The sequence below is a fragment of the Larus michahellis genome, chromosome 11 (genome assembly GCF_964199755.1).
Source record: "Larus michahellis chromosome 11, bLarMic1.1, whole genome shotgun sequence".
Classification (NCBI taxonomy): domain Eukaryota; kingdom Metazoa; phylum Chordata; class Aves; order Charadriiformes; family Laridae; genus Larus; species Larus michahellis.
Genome location: NC_133906.1, coordinates 2,407,240 through 2,421,776, shown reverse-complemented (window position 1 = coordinate 2,421,776; position 14,537 = coordinate 2,407,240). Strand labels below are relative to the sequence as shown.

The window sequence follows — 14,537 nt, the reverse complement described above, 5'->3', positions numbered from 1 at the left end:
ACAGAGAGTAATTAATACTGTGCCGTGCTCCTGAGCCTGCAGGCAGGTACAGGCGCCTCTGCTGAGCTCGCAGTAGCTCGCTGAAGTTAACACCACTCCAGCCAGCTTCTCAGATGGTAGGGGGCTGTAAGGACCTGGGGCAGACTGGGGTTTGTGCAGCTGGGAAAGGAGGTAGCATACACCACCCCCCCGCCCCCGGGTATAAAAAAGCCCCAAAGGGTGGAGCTTGGGAGACAGGTAAAAGAAAAAAGAGGGACGTTCCCCACGCCAGCATCTGAGAGGTTGCGTTCTCACCCCAGGTTCATCAAAGAGCTGCCGAGGACAAGGAAAGAAGAGAAACCTCTCTCAGAAAGTTCCCAAAGGGAAGCAGATGGTGAGGCTGAGCCAAGACCCCAGACTGCCCTGCCCAGCCCTGCAGGGACTAGTTATTTAGGTGGTTGCTGGTGTCTCCTTTCTTCCTCTGCAGCCATCGCATCTCCCCGCAGGTCCCAGCGCTGCCTGCCTAGGAGGCCCAGACACTTCCTGGACGGTTCAAGATAAAACCTTATGCTGTTAGCAAAACAAACTAGGAAGCTGTGAGAGCCAAGGCTGGCACAGGGCTGAAACCACCGAAGCCAGAACCACTGGTTTCCCCAGATGATCTAATCTCTCCCAGCGCCAGGGCTCCTCTTCTCCGGCAGCCTGGTGTGGCCGGTTGGAGTCCCCAGGGAAGAGGTGAAGCTGGTGTGACAGGCGCAGGGATGTCTGCCCCAGTTTGAAAGAAAAACCGTGAGAAAGATGAAGGGGTGGGCGGGGAGGGGGTCCCTGGGATGTGATGCTTGGCTGGAGGGATGGGAGTGTAGGATGGCCCCATCCAGGGCCTGGGGAAGGGGTGCTGTGCAGCTCCTGACTACCAGGACCCATCCTCTCTCCAACCCGCTGGAGGCAAGAGCCTGAGGAAACCCCACGGCATCAGCATCGCCCCCAACCTGCCCGCCAGGTGGGGTAGAGCCATCTTTATGGGTCGCGTGGCCGCCTGTCTCCACCGCCCTCCCGCAGCCCCACTGCCGCCAGCAAGCCTGCCTGGGAGGACCTCTCCTTTGCTGCAAGGGTGCCCATCGCATCCCGGGGTGGGGGGAGCACCTTGCTTCGGGTGCTTCCCCCTGGCGCTGCTGACGCACCCAGGCTCCATCTGCAACCATGTGCGTCCTCATTCCAGCACTGCGGCGGGCGAGAGGCAGGCGTCTTCCAGCCCTCGCCAGCAGGATTTGGGTCATGCTAGCCAGGTACCGCGTGGCAGGGATCTGCTCCTCCCTGTGCTGGCTTTGGGACATGGCTGGGTCTCAGAAGGATATGGGGATGAACCAGGAGAAGCTATGCAGGGGGACGTTAGGGTGGAAGAAAGCTGGTCTGTGGCACAGATGTACATGTGTGTGTACGTACATGCATGTGCTGTGGACCATGTGCTGGAGGAAGCTGTCTCCTTAGAGGGCCAAACAGTGACTGGAGATGGGAGATGTCAATCTGGGGAGGCAGCGGGGGGCTATACCATGAGGTCTCTGGACTTGCCACTCTGGGGCACGGTGGAGGACTTGTGGAGCCTGGGTGGTCCGGTGACTGAGGACATGGAAAATATGCCTGGGAAATTGCTGGGAGCAAGAGTATCTTCAGGGGGCAGTGGGGAAAATAAGGCACAACTGGTCAAAAATAGAAAACTTTATTGAAGTCAAATCCAACAGGGCAGCTGAGCTCAGCCCCACGGCAGGAGCCCAGCCTGCCGCTCACTGGGGTACAAAGAAGGGAGCAGGGGTCTCCATAGGGCACAGAGGGTACAGCACAGTGGGGGAGTGGGTGGTCCTCACCCACGGGGCCCCAGGAAGGAGGCAAAGCCACAGGCACTCGTCCCCCCTCTCCTTCCCTAGCTATTTAAGGATAGACCCGACAGGCGCCAAAGCAGAAATGTGATGCAAGTTAACTGGCCAGATAGCCTGAGGAAAGAGGGTCCTGCAAGCTCCGGGCTCATCCCACGACCTCCTGGGACAGCTCCAAGCTCCAGTGCACACCAGCGAGCAGCCCTTCCCAGTCCACAGCCAAGACCTACCTCCACCCTGCCCCGCACACAGCAGAAATCCCTGGTTAGACCAAGAGCAGTGACCCGACCGCAGCACGCAGCAGAGACCCGCAGTGCCCCATTCATCCAGCCCTGAGCACGAGACCCAGCCCCCGTCCCAGCACACAGCCGGACCCATGCCACCCTGGCCACCGGGATCCGCTCTCCTCCTCCGCAATGGCTGCAGCACGGCTCCCACAGAGCCGTAGCTCCGGGCCCTGATGCTCACACTAAGGGAAGCCCGGTTTTCACCGCGCTGGCTATGGCAGAGGGCCCAAGCCTGGGGGAAGCCTGAGCCTAAGCCTGGGAAAAAGGCAGAGCTTTGCTCCTCCACCCAGCCCCACCTGCCCGGGCAGCCACAGCGGGTGCAAAACTCCCTTTTTGGATGGCTTTGAGCAGGGATGGTGAAAGGTTCAGCCGCATTAGCAGAGCCGGGCTGGCAATAGCAAGGCTAGAGCCTTCCTCGCTGCTCCCCAGACAGGGGCAGGGCTAGAAAACGGCTGCCCAGAGCTGTGGCAGGAGTAGGACCAGTCTCCCCTCCCCACCAGTCAGCCCAAGCAGAGGGATGGATGGGAGGGTGGACATTGCCCTCTTCCCTGCTCTTAGAGCCAGTCCCCAAAGGGGACCAAGGCTGGTGGGATTCCCTCCCCAGAGCTCCACATGCAGAGGCACATGCACGCAGCGCCCTTCGCATTACCGTCACCCAAGCAGCGCCACCAGGACCCAGCCCCGGGTGCTCTGACAAGGGCTCCGACAGTCTTTGGCCTCCCCTCCACCGCCACCACCCCCATTCCCTCCCCACCCCATGACCAGGCTTCGTGGCTCGGCTCCGGGGTAGTCCTCCGCCAGCCCCCCAGGGCCACGCATGCAGGGCTGGGGGCCAGTCCATGCTCACTCCCACACCTCTGTCCAGATGGCTCCCCGGTGCAGGGGGGGGGCCGCTGCCGGCCTCAGGATGAGCTCTCCTACCTGCTTGTTGGTGTATTTCTGGGGATTGGTGCGGTAGCTGTAGTCCGAGTACTGCTCGGAGCCCGTCGAGTTGTTGTCCCCGGTGCCAACAAAGGTGTTGGTGGCCGGCAGGTCCTGCACCACTTGGTGCTTCTTGGAGGCAGAGGGCGACTGAGGCTGTAGCTGGATGGAGGGCAGTGGCGAGTTGGAGCGGTAGTGACGACCCAGGTCTGGGCTGCCCGGCGGGTAGTTGAGGGGCAGGTGGATGCGGGGGCTGTCACTGACAGAGTCATTCATGAGGTTGAACTTGAGCGATTTCTGCAGCCCCGTCTCCTCCTCATCCTCTGTGGGCTTGGGTGGCTTTGGGGACTTGCTCTTCTTCACCTTGCTCTTGCTCTTACCACTCTTGCTGGCCTGCTTGGGTGCATACAGGTCTTTGGTCTCCTTCTTGCCTGCCTGGTAGCCACTTTTGGCCTCCCGCTGCCGGCAGTAGCGCACCAGGACGACTAGCACGATGACCAGAGTGACAGCCACGATGCCAGCAATGACTCCAAAGAGGATGTTGCTTCGCTGCTTGCTACGCTCGTATTCAGGGTCTCCGGCGATGTCTATGTCGAGTGGTGTGTCCAGGCTGTGCCCCACCAGCGTGTCCAGCAGTGTGCGGTTGGCCAGCGTCTCGTTGACATAGAAGTGCACCAGCGCCGTGCCGTGCCGTGAGGGCTTGCCCTTGTCATTGACGCGCACTACCAAGCGGTGCAGGCCATGGTGCTTGCGCAGGATTTCCTTCTCCAGGGTGATGTCTCCACTGTGCGGGGAGATCTGGAAGAGCTCGAAGGGGTTGCCTCCTGTGATGCTGTAGGTCAGCTCTGCGTTGACACCAGAGTCAATGTCCTCCGCCTTGACCTTGCTCACCTGCTGGCCAGGGCTGGTGTGGGGCAGGATGTGTTTGTAGGTGGCATTGGAGGGTGAAGTGATGAAGGGGGCATTATCATTCTCATCCAAGACATTGATGGTCACCCCAACATAGGCAGACCTGGGAGGATCCCCGCCATCCACCGCCTTGAGTCGGAAAGTGTACGTGCTCTGCTGCTCCCGGTCAAAAGAGATGCTGGAGAGGATGGTGCCAGTACCATTCTGGATGACAAAATCTCCGTTGTCTTGCTCCACCGACAGCTGGATGCGGGCGTTTTCTCCTTTGTCAGCATCGATCACCGTCACCATGCCCACAGGGCTGAGGGGTGGCATGTTCTCCATCACTGAGAAGTTGTAGCCGCTCAGCATGAACTTGGGGTCGTTGTCATTCCTGTCCATGACGTTGATGGCCACAGATGCTGTGCCCTTGAGGCTGGGGCTGCCCTTGTCTGCTGCCACCACCAAGAACTCATAGCGCTCCCGTTGCTCTCGGTCCAACACTGCCTTCACCCGGATCTCCCCAGAGTCGGGGTCAATGGTGAAGGAGCCCTTGGAAGAGGGGTCCGTCACCAGGGAGTAAACCAGCTTGGCATTGGAGCCACTGTCAGCATCGGTGGCACTCACCTCCATCACCAGGTCATCAGGCTCGTTGTTCTCGGGGAATGCCACCTCAGTGAAACTCTGGCTGAAGACAGGCGCGTTGTCATTCACATCCATCACCTGCACCTTCAAAGAGTTGGTGCTGGAGAGGGGTGGGTTCCCCGAGTCCACCGCCACAATCTCAATGGTGTACTCCTTCACTGACTCGTAGTCTAGTGGTGTGGTGGTCTGTAGGAAGTATTTCTTCTTGCTGTCACTCCCCGTTTCACTAGCCTGACGCAGCTGGAACGGGACATCACCAGCCACCACGCAGGTCACCACAGCATTTTCACCCTCATCTCGGTCGGACACCTGCACCAGAGCCACTGCTGTCTCTACTGGCACGTCCTCCGAGATGTTCGCCATGCCGTCCTGATGAGTGACAAGCCCAATGCCCCGGATCTCTATGGAGGGCGCGTTGTCATTCATGTCCTTGATGGTGACCACGACCTGGGTGCGGGCACTCTTGGGGTTGGCCCCCTTGTCCTTGGCCATGACGGAGAACTTGAGGATGTTGACGTCCTCACGGTCAATGGGCCCCTGCACGGTGATGAGCCCCGTGGTGCGGTCCAGGCGCAGCAGCCGGCGCACCATGTCCGATGCTTGGTGGAAGGAGTAGTCGATTTCAGCGTTGGCACCCTGGTCTGAGTCGTTGGCTTTCACCTACGGGATAGAGGGAGAAACAGTGAGCAGGAGGGCAAGGTGTGAGCCCCTCTGCAAACCACATCACTGCCTGCCGCGGCCTTCTCTGGGGAAGGGGGGAAAAACCAGGATTTCCTCTTTTGGGGCCAAGGACTATGGGGCAAAGAGCCTGGAACCAGCAGAGCAGCTGGGAGTGGCCCTCCGGCAGGGAGGCTTTTCCTTGCTCTTCCAGCGAAACCGGCTGGGCCGGTCAGCCATGCTCCCCTCCTGGCCAGCTGCAGCACGCAGGGAATCCTCCAGGAACCCTTGCCAAGCTTTGCCGCCACAACCCAGGCAGCAGTGTGGAGGGACTGCTCTGGCTGCACCCGCTCCTCAAAACCCTCCCCAAAGAGGGGCTCGATCAACTACTGGCTGAGGTGAGGATGAGGAGGAGGGAAGGGATGATGTGCGGAGCCGCAGCAGCTCCATTCTGGCATTCAGGGATGCAGCCAAGCGGGGACCGAGGCTGCCTAAGCTCTGCACAGCATCAGCCATCCCTGCCCGCCCGCCAGGAGCTCTGCATTCGCATAAACCTGCCTCTATGCCTATTATTTGCTTTCTAAAGAAGATGAGGTTTGTCTAACATTTGCCTCCCTAATCGGCTCTCCAAGCTGCCTCTTCTCTGCACCATTTGCTGCTCCGCCGTTATCTTGCTCAGCAGATTTGGATGGAGAACGAAAGTTGTTAAATGTAAATTCCACCTTTTACCTCCACTCACAAAAAAAGCGGAAGTCATTTTCCCCCTGAAAGATAAAAGCTGAGCAATGGCAGCAGCGGCGGCATCTCAGCCCATTCTCCTCCTGGCCGTGCGGCTCCCTTATCTGCTTCCAACTTCCATTCTCTTAACAGTGAAAAATGAATTCTTAAAAAATTCACATCAGAATTAGCAAGCAGATGAGAGCTGGCCGCGCTCCGCTTATTAAGATGGCAGCTGCAGATAAACAGATGTCGGCTACTATCATCTCAATGCCCCCTCCAAGCCAAATCCACCGAGATCCATCCCCTCGGGCTCCCTTGGCCAGTTTGCGCCACTGCCAGAGATGGAGCAGAGCTGCTGGACTCCGCAGACAGCAAAGCACCCCCAGGGTCATGGGCAGCACCCCCCGGATGGGCAGCAGGGATGCTGCCTGCCCCCCACCTCCTGCGAGAGACGGAGTTTCCATGGAGTGGCCAAGGGAATGCAACTTATGAAAGGGTCTATGTATTGTCTGCGGGCAGCATTGAGGCCGGTCTGGCATGAAGTCAGGCTCCCCGTGGACCTCGGGTCCCAGCCCTCCCTGTAACCCAGCGCCAGGCTCCCGCACACCCGCCAGCGCTGCTGCTGCCCCACAGTCACGTCCCACAGCCCCCGCTACTGCTGCACCTTCCTGCCCATCCTTTCCAACCTCATTTTAGTGGATGTGGCATCCTAGGGACCTGCCCACCCGGTGGCCCTGGGTGACACTATGGGCTCTTACGGCTTGCTTCTAGACTCTCTCCTCCCCTGAAGCGCTGTGGCAGCAAGCAACCATATAAATGCTTCCCGAGCTGTCCCTGCTCCAGCCAGGCAGGAAAGAAGCCCCTGCACTCACCTGGAGGACAGAGTGTCCCACGGGGCTGTTTTCGGAGAGCTCGGCCTCATACAGAGCCTTCTCAAACTTGGGTGCGTTGTCGTTCATGTCCAGGATGGTGATGCGAAGCAGGGCGCTGCTCGCTCGTGGCGGGTTGCCTCCATCCTGCACCTTGATGGTCAGGTCATAGGAGTCCCACTGCTCCCGGTCCAGATTCCCCATGACAATCAGCTGTGGCTGCTTCTCATCCTGATCCTCCGCCACCTGCAGCCCAAAGAGCTCCTGGGCCTCAGGACCAGCCATCAGCTCATAGGAGGCAACACCGTTGGGGCCTGAGTCCCGGTCCATGGCCAGGGGGATAGGAAAGAGCGTCCCGATGTTGGTGTTTTCAGGGATGGACAGAGTGAGAACAGGTGAGGCAAAGTTGGGGGTGTTGTCATTGATATCGAGCACTTCTATCTGCCCCTCGAGCAGACGTGGGCTGCTGTTCAAGATCAGGTCAGTGATGGACACTTCAAACTCCAGGTAGCAGGGGTCTCCGGGCAGGAGGTGCTGGCAGTCACGCAAGCTCTCCCGGTCGATGGAGGTCTCTGTGGTGTAAATGTCCCCAGTCTTGCCATCCACGCGTAGGTATGGGGCCCCCACTTCCAGCTTGTAGAGATGTCCCACATCTGGGAAGCCGTAGTCGGAAGCCAGGCTCCCTATGAGGGTGTTGGGGGGTTGCTCCTCCTGTACTTTGTAGACCACACGCGTCCCAGAGACCAGGGCAGGGAGCTGGAAGAGGAGCCACAGGCCCAGGCAGGGTGCCAGGGGGTTCATCCTGCACTGTAGGGGAGCTGGAAGGAGACACAGACACCGGAGGTTAGGCAGCTCCAGGCCCTGGGGACCGCTCCGCCCCAGCCCGCTTCCCCGGCGTATCCTTTCGGGTGCATCCCCTGTGCCATGCAGGACTGCATGAGGTGCCAAAGCAGCCCCCACAAAGGGAAGGGACTTCAAGGGCTCGCCTGGCAGAGCTGGCCCCAGCCCTGGTCTCCTGGCAGCCTCCGCAAGCAAGTGCCCGGGAGGACCGGTCCCGGCTTGCAAAGTTCCTGCAACGCCCTGCTGGAATGAGCCACCCAGTCACTGAAACCTCAGCCCTGGCTTCCTGTCACTTGCAGGAAGCCACTCCTGCCACTGTCCACCCTCTTTGTCACCACGCAAACTGTAATTAGACCCAACGAGGCACACTAACAGGGTGGACTGCACGCAGCCTGCTGCCAGCAACACGATGGGAGCCGGCCAGGCTCCGAGACAGCTTCTCACCACAGAAACACAGGAGCATTGTGTGCCACGCACTACGGGGGCACTGCCTGCCACGCACGGCGGGGACACAGTGGCACTGCATGCGTCTGCCAGCCCTGCAGAAACAGGAGCACCAAAAGGAGGGCAGGGGCTCTGCCTGCTTTGCAGGGATGCGGGGCTGCCACCCATCCAGTGCTGCAGGGACATGGCGCACTGCAGGGATGCAGGGCTGCCTCCCATCCAGCGCTGCAGGGACACGGGGCACCGCAGGGACGCAGGGATGCCACCTGTCAGGCACTGCAGGGACATGGGGCACTGCGGGGCTGCAACCCATCCAGCACTGCAGGGACACAGGGCACTGAAGGGATGCAGGGCTGTCACCCAGCAGGCACTGCAGGGACATGGGGCACGGCAGGGACGCAGGGCTGCTGCCCATCCAGCACTGCAGGGACACGGGGCAGTGCCAGGATACAGAGCTACCTGCCATCCATCACTGCAGGGATTCAGGGCTCTGCCTGCAGTGCAGGAATACAGCCCATCCATCACTGCAGGGACCCAGGGCTCTGCCACAGCAGGGACAGAGCAGCACTGCCCTCCCTGCACTGCCAACACAGCAGCGCTGCCAGCCTCGCACTGTGAGATGCGAAGGCACCACCCATCTGGCACTGCAGGGATGCAGGAGCCCCGAGCATCATCCGTCCTGCACTGCACGCAGGGCACTGCCATCCACCTGTGCCCCTCGCAGAAAGAGGGGCGCTGCCCAGCCCTGTATTGGGGGAACGCAGACTCACTGCCCACCCTGCATGGCAGCGCAGATGTACCCCGCCGGGCAGAGCCCCCGCCTCCCCAAGGAGCAGCTGCACTGCACAGCCCCGGCACACTGCGATGGGAGGCACAGCATCTCCCCTCTGCTGCACAGTCACTAGGCAACCCCACACCCTGCGCCAGCAAATACTGTTCCCTTCCCTCACTGCAGACGCACTGTTCCTTCCCGCTGCCTCCCACTCCAGGCTGGGACACTGCACGCACGCACTGGGTGCCCACCCAGTGCCAGCGTCCACCCCACCCGCTGCAGAGGCAGTGCCAGCAGCACTGCCCCCCTGCATTGCAGAGACACACACTGCACATGCTGCACCGCAGGCACCCGGCCACTGGAAACCTCCTCCCAGTATGCACACACTGCAGAGGCAGTGCCAGGCGCATCGCCAGCCCCATTGAGACCATCCCCTTCTGCTCCCTGTCACCAAGACCCTGCCTGGTGCTGTGCTTGGCCACCAGATTTCCCGTTACCCACTTCCAGTTCTGGGAACACACCTTATTTCTCCGGCGGCCAGGCGCACCCACGCAGCATCTGCCGAGCCGTGAGGGTGAAGGGGAACAGCCCAGGTCACTGGCACTCAGGAAGCCCAGTGGCTGGATGCCCTAAAATTACCAGGCAGAAGCATCTGCCATGGCCCCACAGCAGCAGCAGCCCTCTCTTGCCAACACCATCGTTCCCTCTCTCCGTACTCTGCACCCAACCTGTGGGATGGGAGAGGGCTCCACCACCATCTGTGGTGCCCCATAGCAAATGCCTAATTCCTGGTTATCCCAGCATTGTACAGATCCTCAACAAGTGGAGCATCCTGCACTGTCCACCCTTGGTACTTCCCACAAGCCAGCAGCTCCCAGTCCCACCACCCCTCCCGCTTCTCCATGGCCAATTGCCTCATTGGTGGCATGGAGAGAAGAGCTCTCCCTCCGCAGGTGAAAATAATCTCTGTGCCTGGAGATGGAACTATGGTCCTGAAGCCTGGCTTGACTCCGCTTCCTTGTCCCGCAAGCAGCCTTCATCCGGAGAAGAGGTATTTCCACCTTGCCGAGGACATGCGTAACTGTCCAAACCGGCGCTGTGTGCAGATACCTCTGAGCTGTATGTCCCCAGGAGGAAGGGAAGAAACAAACAAGACTTATTCCATCCCACCAACGCATCTCTGCATCAATACAGGCAAAACACAGCCAGGCGTGAACACGCACACGCGTGTGTCCGCATATCCGTCTGTGCACCGTGTACGTGCACCTGCCCAGAGCACGACTGTGCGTCTGTAGGAAGAAGCGTACGTGTGCACGCATGTCCCTTAGCAGGGCATGCAGGCATGCCACACGTGTGGGCACTGCGAGGAGCACATCCCTGCCTGTGCCAAGACAGGCACCAGGACATAACTTTGCCTCCCTGCCCCAAGCGCACGTGTGTGTGCACCCAGCAACGCGTGTACATGCGCTGGTGGGGGGGAATGCGCGCATGCCCCTGTCGCCACTGGCTGTGCATGTGCATGATGTCACCCCCTGCGTGTGCCAGGACACGCGTGTGTCTGCCCGCAGCGGGCGAGTGCGCTCACACTGGACCCCCCCCAGCCCCGACACACATCCACCTGCTTTCACGGGGTGCCCGAACCCGCACTGAGCTTCGTCACCCTGTTGCCCTGCGGTCCCTTTGGAAATGGACAGGGAGCAGGGGGAGCCCCGGGAAGGTGCTCCCAGAGGATGCCCCAGACGGGAGAGGCACCCATGCCCGCCGCCCGTCTGTTTGCACAAGGCTGTTTGCACTGGGCTGGGCCATGACTGCCAATGACGTAGCGCCGTCCTGACTAAGCCTTGATGTGAGGTGGAAGATGGCAGGTAAAGGTGAAAGTCCCAATGCGGGGCGATGCCTCGCATGGCCCTGACTGAGCCGGGAGGGAGCTGGAAACGCCAGGAGCCCTGTGCCAGCCTGGAGGAGGGAGTCACCCAAGGGTGCCCAGCACCCATGCGTTCTGCTCCGATAAAGGGGCTGGAGCCTGAACCCAAGCCCCATTCCCACAGGTGAAGGAAACCTCCAAAGGAGGGAGGCTGGAGGAAGAGAGGGTCTGGGAAGCCGAGCGGGACCATCGCCCCATAAGGGATTGCCGGCGGGCACGAGGGGCCCCGGGTTCACGGGGGTGAGGAATCCTGCTTGGCGCCTAGGGGTGCGAATGACACAGCGCAGACGTGAGAGCCCAGAGCTGGGTGTGAGGAGGAGGAGGAGGAGGAGGATAAGGAGGAGGAGGAGGCGGCGGCGGTGGAAGCCTCCACCACTGGGGAAAAGCACGTCTGTGCAGGAGACAGAGGCTTCCCAGGGGCCAGTCCAAGGCATCGGGGCTATTTTCCCATGGGATCTAAGGATCATCCCACACTTTCTTCTCCGGTGCCAGGCACCTTTTTCCAACCTGCTGGCAGAGCACAGAGCGCTTAAAAATAAAAACCCCTCCCAAAACAACTATTCCTCCACACACACAATTCTCCCTACGGGGAGAGTGTGAGAGAGACTGAACCACATGAGAGAGGCGTTAGTCACGCTGCTTAATGCATGACTGGGAAGCTCTTGGAGGACAGTGGCATGCAAAATCCTACAGAATCTAGCCACCCCCACCCCCCAAAAAAAACCCCAACACCCAAATGAGAGAGGTTATAAAGCGCCGCGAATTTAAGCAACTGCTTGAACAAGCCTTTGCTCCCTGTGATTCCCACAGCCCCTTGGCCCCGTTCCACGGAAGGCAGCACCGCTCCGGGAATGGGCACCAAAGTCCACCCTCTTATTGCTCCCAACGGCTGATTGCGTGGCTTGGAGCCATGCTTACAAGTCTATCCAAACCCTGCACTGAGCACACAAGTACTAATCCCCCCCCCCGCCAGACGCCTCCCCCAAGCTCTGCTCTGACGCTGGGAGCTGGAGCAACATCCCAGCAAGCAGCAAATGCTAATCACAGCTCCACTCCGCGCAAGGGGCTGAGATCAAGGACCATATTGTCCAAAAAACGGCCACTGATGTTCAGTCCGGCATCAAAGGCACGGATGGGGCTGAATCCTGGGCATTTTATGGCATGTCCCACAGTTTCCTTCGGCTCTGGCTGCCACTGTGGCTGTGTGGCATTTATCGAGCCTGGGCCCAAACTCCCCGAGCCAGAGCACCCGACAAGGAGGAACCCCACTTGCTTGTGAAGAGCTTTACCCGCAAAATCATCCTCTAGGAGCTACATGGTGATGAGAAGAGGGTGAAGCCTGGGGCCCTCCCTTCTTCTCCACATCCTTTCCAACTCCGGCAGCCAGTGAGGCAGAGACCTGTCAGAGCCTCCCCAGGGCGGCAGCCCCCATCCTCCCACCCCGGGGGTCCCCCACAGCCCCTCTGGGATCCTGCAGGCTCCTGTCCCGCCCCTTGCCACTATCCCGCTCGCCATCCCGGCCTGGAGGAAGGTAAAAATGCCGCGGGCCTGAAACACCCAGCCAGGGCCGCAGGGAGCCGGCAGCAGCGAGAGCGGCTCTTCTCCAGGACCGCAGCCCGGAGGGGCTGGGGGGGAGCTTGGGGAGGGGGAATAAGGGACCCCCTACCTTGCAGGGTGCCGGGGAGAGCCGCGGCTCCCGGCCCCAACCCGCCCCCGCCGGCTGGGAGGGAGGATGGAGGCCGGGCTCCGCTGCCCGGCCCCCGGCTCCGGCAGCACCCGGCAGCGCCGGCTTCGGCCACCGGAGCTCCCCGGCGAGCCCCGGGGGGATGGACGAGGAGCCTGCCGCCTCCTCGCACACACACACAGACACAGACACATACACTGCACACACACACACACACAGGCACCCACGCACCCACCCGCGGAAAACAGACGGGAGCCGCTCTCCCGGCACCGGCTTCACACTCGCGTCCAGGCAGGGAAAGGGGCATTTTCTGAGACACAGGCACGCACCCTCCGCTGACACACGCACACACACCCCCTCTGTAACACACGCCGACACACACTCCCGGCACACACACGCAACCGGCACCTCGACACGCACGCCGCTCCTGTAACCCACAGCCCGCTGGCACACGCAGGGACAACCCCCGCCACGGACACGCAGGGGTGTTACACCTGCCAGACCCCCTTCACTCCTCTCCTCTCACGTACACACGCACACACACACACACAAACACACACACAGAGCCCGGCTCCGAGCCCCCAGCGCTCGCCCCGGCTCCCGGCTCACCCGCAACTTCCCCCGCTCCCACGCACCAGCGCACCCGGAGCCGCGCTCCCACCCCGGCTGCGCACACCCAGGGCTGGATGGGGGGACGGGCACCCACCCACCGCCACCCCACCCCCGACGGCGAAAAATCAAAAAAAACACCCTCACCCCAACACAGCCGCGCACCCACGGCCACCCCCCGCCATCCACCGCCAAAGCACGCAGCCCACCGCCACCCCCCACCGCCCACCCTGCCCCGCTCCGTTCCGCACAACAAGTGGCAGCGCCGGGCGGGACCGGTAACCGGCAACCGCCGCTGCCCGCGGAGCTCCGCGCCTCGCGGAGAAGAGCGGAGCTCGGCGGGGATGCTCGCCAGCGCCGCTCCCCGCCGCCGCCCGGCCCCGCGCTCCCGCACAGCGGCGGGTTCCCACCCGGGGCATCCCGCACCGCTCCGCAGCTCTCCGCGGCCGCGGGGCGGGGGCTCCCGGCCCTGCCGCAGCTCTTACTTGGATGCGGACGGCGTTGCGCTCCGTGCCGGCCCCTTGCGCGCTGATCCAGCGGCGTCTGCATCGCCTCCTCCCCGCCGGGACCGGGCTCCCCCCACCCCACCCCCCCGGCTCCTCTGGATCGTTATCCACGGATGAAAAGCAAATTTAAAAAAAAAAAAAATTAAAAAAGAAAAAGATAAAATAAAAAAGGGGGGGAGGGCAAAAATAAAAAGTCCCGTGGGAACCGCCCCCCCCCTCCCCCGGGCCGGGGCTGCGGCTCCTCCGGCGGAGCGGCGGCGGCAGGGCTGGCGGCAGCCCCGGTGGGCAGCTCCGTCCGTGCCCGCCTCCGTCCCTCGGTGTGTGTGAGGATGTGCAAGGGAAGCGCAGCGCAGGCACGGCCCCTTCCCACCCCCCCCCCCCCTCTTTTTCCCCGCTGCCTCCGCCTCTCGCCGCCACCACGGGGAGGTGGAGCTCCGGCTTCTTATCAGATCCCCAGCCCCAGCCGGGACGAACGGGCACCGGTAACCGGGCAGAGCCGCCCGCCCGGTTCCGGGCTGCGGGCACCGCGCTAAGCCCCATAGCGGTGGAGGGGGGGGGGGCTGTCCCCGCAGCCCCCCGGGACCCCCTCACTCCAGGGACCCTTTGCTCAAGTGTGGGACGGGTCTCCCCTTTTGCTCCCCTCCCAATGCTCTTATTCATTCATTCATTCGTTCATTCATTCATTTCTTTTTACACCTGGTAAAAAGAAATTTCTTCACGCCCCCCCAGCCCCTGCATGCGGAAAGGGGGCCTGCCCGGCAGCGCACCCCGCTGCGCTAAGGCGAGCACCCCTCCACGTGAGTGAGCCCACCGGGGGGTTCAGATCCCCCCACATCCAAGGAGGGCTCCTGGCAGGCTGCAAGCAATGGCTCTGGCAGCCCTGCCTGGGTGAGGTGTTGGGGACAGGAAAAGCAACTGTCA

General features: G+C 61.6%; 1 protein-coding gene across 3 annotated transcripts in view; it reads right to left on the bottom strand.

The window, feature by feature from the left end:
* Positions 1-14,049, bottom strand: part of PCDH1 (protocadherin 1) — a 57,120-nt gene extending 43,071 nt beyond the window's left edge. Inside the window, exons 1-3 of one of the 3 annotated variants that reach the window (XM_074603580.1) lie at positions 13,596-14,049; positions 6,841-7,655; positions 3,059-5,251 (exon numbers count right to left, since the gene is read on the bottom strand). In XM_074603580.1, the coding sequence (XP_074459681.1) occupies positions 3,059-5,251; positions 6,841-7,655; positions 13,596-13,659 (3,072 nt within the window). In that variant the 5' untranslated portion in view covers positions 13,660-14,049. Of the gene's footprint in view, positions 1-3,058; positions 5,252-6,840; positions 7,656-8,898; positions 8,921-13,595 lie in introns of those variants that run through there. The other 2 variants (XM_074603581.1, XM_074603579.1) reach the window with 2 other exon arrangements.
* Between the last annotated feature and the right edge of the window lie 488 nt (positions 14,050-14,537).